General features: G+C 32.2%; 1 protein-coding gene across 4 annotated transcripts; it reads right to left on the bottom strand.

Moving 5' to 3' along the window:
- Positions 1-574: 574 nt before the first annotated feature.
- LOC106789638 (GATA zinc finger domain-containing protein 10-like) lies at positions 575-5,050 on the bottom strand. Of its 4 annotated transcripts, none has more exons than XM_014754027.1 (4): positions 4,891-5,050; positions 3,668-3,770; positions 2,676-2,873; positions 575-2,583 (listed from the first exon to the last, which is right to left on the bottom strand). In XM_014754027.1, the coding sequence occupies exons 2-4, from the start codon at positions 3,761-3,763 to the stop codon at positions 652-654; spliced, it is 2,226 nt and encodes a 741-aa protein (XP_014609513.1). In that variant the 5' UTR covers positions 3,764-3,770; positions 4,891-5,050; the 3' UTR covers positions 575-651. The 4 variants fall into 4 exon arrangements, with proteins under 4 accessions (XP_014609513.1, XP_014609514.1, XP_014609515.1 ...); XM_014754028.1 differs by lacking the exon at positions 4,891-5,050 and adding an exon at positions 4,423-4,443; XM_014754029.1 differs by lacking the exon at positions 4,891-5,050 and adding an exon at positions 3,985-4,006.
- Positions 5,051-5,469: the final 419 nt, after the last annotated feature.

Below are 5,469 nucleotides of genomic sequence, written 5' to 3'. Positions count from 1 at the left end.
GGCCCCCTTGAATACAAATATTAATTTAATTCAAAAAAAAACTCTGGCAGAAAAGGATGCGTGTCAAAAAGCTAACATCATCATTATTTTATACTTTATCTTTCCTCGTATAATTAGAAGCAATATTGTATTTATCGGCTAATAACTGGGTTAACTTTTTCGATGCTAATTTGAAATAATATAGAGAGGAAGACGTGTGGATTTGCTAGATCGGTCTTCATCTATTTATTTATTTATTTTAATGTGCCATTTTTCTTGTTATAATCATCCTTTCCAATGTGAAGCGAAAATGTTCGAGCCCCTCTCTCATTAATTATCATTAATATTAATATTAATATTATTACTTCGTTAAAATTATTATTATTATTATTATTATTAATATTTATTATTATATATAGCGCACACTTTATTATCATGCACTTTTTAATCAAATGACTCATTTTTCTTCTTCTTCTTCTTCTTTTTCTTCTTCGTTTATTTTAATTATCATCAGAATAATATTCTATCTATATACACATATAATTAATTATATTAATCGCTGGTGTTGTCGTTTTTTTTTTTTCATTTTCTTTTCTTTTTTTTTTGTTTTGTTTTAATTTAAATTTAATTGATCGTAGCAACTAGTAGTACTCGCTGTTAAAAACTAGGCTATCACGATAGCAGCACAGGACTGATCTCGGTTACGTCTTTACAGTCTTGAATAGATATTTGAGCGATATCATTAATAATTTCGTCTTGAACAATAGTCTCAGTTTTTTTCAATATCGTATATCCTTGCTGAGATCCATCTTCGTTTTCACTATAACCTTTACCATTTTTGTTTCCTTTAGTTTGACCATTAGTAGTTTTTTTCTTATTCAAATTAGTATCCTCGTTGGACATACCTGGATTAATGACGACACTATTGTTAACCATTGTTTGTGATCTTTTGGGACTTTCTACTTTTTGATCTGATACGTAACGAGGCCATATTGTAGTTCGATTATTTTCTACGTTTTCTTTATGCTTAGTTCTACCTACTATTATTCTAATTCTTGAATTACACTTTTGATCAGACAATATTTGACTTACAGGAGGTACGTCATAATGTTTCGAATTTTCATCCATTGTTGTTGTTGTTGTTGTTGTTTGATTGTTCTCAACAGAATTATTAATTTCGCGAGTATTTGATGATGATGATGTTGATGATGATGCTGCTGCTGATGATGCTGCTGCTGATGATGATGATGATAATGATGATGATGATGAAGTTGATGACGAAGATGACGTTGAGGATGACGCAGATGTAATGATAGATTTTTTGGACGTATCATTAGATTCGATGGAAGAACTTTCATTAACTTTTTTCCTTTCTTCTTCCTCATTTACAACCCTGGTAACAACACACGTGAAATTTTTCGTATCATCTGTAGATGTCTTTTCCGTGCTGGTTACTTTACCATTATTTGTTATCGCGTGATTATTCGTATCCTGTCTATCTACAGAAGATGACAATTCTCGTTGTAATACTTTAACAGGGCTCTTAGGTTTTGTAACGTTATCAGTCGTAGATTTATTGTGGCAATTGGTACAGGATGCCTGTTTCCCATGAGTAGGTGAGTTCACTTGTCTCTTACTCGTATTGTTTTTCTGAACGACACCCATATGTGGTCGACCCAGTCTCAATACGTTAACCGTTGATATAGTTTGCCAATCTGTCGTTGATTCGTATTGAGGCACTTGTTGCGCGTGATTCAAATGCAACTGTTGTTGTTGTTGCTGCAACTGTTGTTGTTGTTGTTGTTGCTGCTGCTGTTGTTGTTGTTGTTGCTGCTGCTGTTGCTGCATTCTTCGTATATCGACTTCTATTCGTTGTTGATACAGTGGATTAGTTATATAAGATTGATAACTAGCCGACATGTTTGGATTAACATTAGTATTTGTTGCTGGACCATATCCTAAATTAGTGGTATTTGGATGTAAATTAGAATTAACGTACTGTGGCATCATTTGCCTTGGCAGTTGTTGAAATTGATACTGTGGTCCTGGATATGCAGGGCAGCTTTGTTGTGGTATATTCTGTACCATATTGTCTCTACCACGTTCTCTATAATCATATCGATCCTGTGCTATTCGTGTTACGTTACCATATTGTTGAGATACTATTTGACCTGATTGATAAATCTGATCATTTGGCCCAATGACAGACTTTTGCGATTGATAACCATAACCATCGTAATGCATATCACCGCTTACTGCTCTGGCAAAGACAATATTAGTCGTATGATATTGAGGAGGTTGCTGGGAAGTATATTCTTGTTGTTGTTGCTGCTGCTGTTGTTGTTGCTTTTGTGTTTGCTGTTGTTGCTGTTGTTGATCTTGATATTGAGGATACTGTGGAACAGGTGGTTGTGCGTCGATCCAGGTTTCTTGTTGTGGAGGTGGTTGTTCTCGGTCCCGCCGAGCCTGTACCGCGTTCCACACTTCCTTCAATTCTCCTGTGATATCACGATCTTTTAAAATAGTGTATCGCCTTGAAAATATCACACCTGCATTCATTGCTTCTACAAAATCCAGCAATAGTTCTATCAGGGACGAACGTTTCTGAAATTGTCATTATATATTTTACTAATTAAATAATATTTCTATGATAATGTTACTTGTAATTTTGTTATTAGAACTATTGGTTTACGTACTTCTGGATCTTCTGCATTTTTGCCATTAATACGAAGCACCTCCGGATTAGCCATAACAGCAAAGACCACAGCTTCCGCTTTTGTACGAGGAGATGGTACTCTCATACCTCCCCAAAGTGGTACAGGTTGGGACGGTCTACATGGCATTGCGATTCTATCCCAGGATAGTACATTTACAAAGCAAGGTGCTGCTGTACCCTATAATCAATAAATAATTATTAACGATAATCTTTCATATTTCTGATATTTGAACGCAAAGTTATATAAGTATTAACATATTAACATTTATATATATAATATATAAAACATCGTTTGATATTAATTATTATTGTGTTATATATTCCTGGTTTAATAATATTTATATATATCTATTAACGATACGTATTGCTTATTTTTTTTTTCTTTTAATCTGTTATTATATATTCATATATATATATTTGTTCGAATGATATATTTAATATATAGATTGAAATTCTTTATGTTTCTATACATTTGAAACGAAACACAGGCAAAGAGACTGATCGAATGTACCTCTATTCACTGCCTCGTTCGATGTTATAACATTTATTATTTGTTGAATATTAGAATTATTCCATTTTGGAGAAAATAGTGTTGTTGCTCGAGAATACTCTATTTCATTGGAAGTGTATTCTTATGAAAAGCGCATGTTGGCAACTCAAGAGAAGACATCTCGTGTTCTCGGCAAATGTTTAACAGACATAACTGAAATAAATACATCGTATACACTTATAACAATTAATTACTAATATATAATTCCTCTTCCACCAACAAAAATATTCATCAATGAGTTATCGTAATGGAAAACTAAACTTTAGTTATCTTTCGTTCTCTGTCGAAGATCAAAATGATGAATCGGTTGAAGTAACTTATGTTTATTATGACCCGTACAAAGAAGAACGGTTGTACATAATGGAAAGATTGTTATTCAAAATACAGGTTCCTCTGCGTATATGTAAAACGGTTTTCTTTACCTGTATAAAATCTCGTATACACATGTGAGGCTGCGGAGGATTTTTGAAGATCCTAGTCCCATTTCTCTTCACTCTTGTAGCACCGCCTTCTGTCATCGTGTAGCTGTAAATAATATTACATTATACGACAAACTATATGAACATTTTAAATGTTTTCAATAATTTGACATAAATCTTCATACGACAAACTATCCAAATGATTTTTATATATATATATATATGAACATATACATTTATATAAATTATTTAATTGTGTAAAATGATTGTTATTAAAGAAACATTGCAATTATCTTTATATCACAAATGCACTAACTTACCAGAAATAATATAATCTTAATAATCGGCTTTACTTCTCTAATTGTTATATTAAATCGTCTTAAATTAATCGTAAATTAACGAAATAATAGCAATGTTTCAGTTTACAACGTGAAATTTCCTTCATTGGAACGTGCAATCGAAATCGATCGGAGTTAGCGACGAACGAGAATCGAAAGTACGATTACTACTCTAAAGTAAAAGTATTAAAAAAGAAAAAAAAGAAACAAAATTCGATTCGATTCAATAAATCATAATTTGCATAAACAGTTCTTTTTTTAATTAAAATAATACGAGATAATAATAATAATAATAATAATAACAATAATAATGAATGAATATATATAAACAAATAAAATACAATGAATAAAAATTGACGCCAACAAAACAAACGTGGCGGCACGTAATTACTTAACACATTAATAGAGACATACACATACACACACACGATTGTCTAATGTTACAATAGAAATATTACAAATGTAATTAGAGACACACACACGAAACGTTAGCCGTCATTTTTTTTACACCTTTAAACTCGGAACTTCGTGAGAGTAGCAATTTAAAAAACATTACAAAAGAATATTTACATTAAATTCGATGATATTACGAATGAAATATTTCTAATCAAATTGCGACAAACTTTATAATCAAAGATTTGATTGAATTAATCGTATTTTTTAAATACGTTTGAAATCAATTCGAAAGACTGTCAATGTAACCTCGAAATTTTCTTAACGTTCTCTCTTACCCTCACCCCCCCCAACCCCTTTCCTCTTTCTCATCCTTTTCATCACACGAATAAAACCAAGCAACCAAGAATTCGAGCACAATGTTCATAGGTGTTACGATAAAATTCGATTGTTACTTATCGATGACATATCGTATGAAAAGTATTATTAACTCACCCTGTTGTGTTGTTTCATGCGTTAAAAAAACACCGAACAGGCGCGTTAACTGGACGACACATTATCAGCCAGCAATGAAAGAAAAGATCCATCGCTTCTTTTGTTTATTATTTTTCCGGAGACTGCGCGTTACAATACGGCCATATTCTGCGCCACTGGTTTCCCCGTAGCCAATCCATGAACTAATTCAAAACTCTGTCGCGTGCGACGCATAACGGTAGAAATTGTAACTATTATTTCGAATGCGCAACAATGTGAAATGACCGTAAGTTTTCGCGCGTCAACATACGCGGGAATTTTAAATTTGAATCTTACTAATGTTTCCTAATATGTATATATTACTATATAATATTACGATATAGAACATTATTAGAATTAAATTAATTGCCATTTGCCAATTTTTGTTAAATTTAACTTTAATTTCTTCGAAAACGGCTGATCCTAGGAAGTTATTTACAATGCATTATGTGTAGGGTCTTAAGCCCTAACGATCCCATATAAATTTATAAACGTTTAAATATTATAAGTCGTGGGTTCTTCTTGTTAATACTCTTAGAAAATGATGTAAAAAATTGTAAG

This window comes from Polistes canadensis, unplaced genomic scaffold, assembly GCF_001313835.1.
Source record: "Polistes canadensis isolate GaletaPanama2010 unplaced genomic scaffold, ASM131383v1 scaffold_193, whole genome shotgun sequence".
Lineage (NCBI taxonomy): Eukaryota > Metazoa > Arthropoda > Insecta > Hymenoptera > Vespidae > Polistes > Polistes canadensis.
Note: the sequence above shows the minus strand (reverse complement) of the source record. Positions and strands in the feature narration are given on the sequence as shown.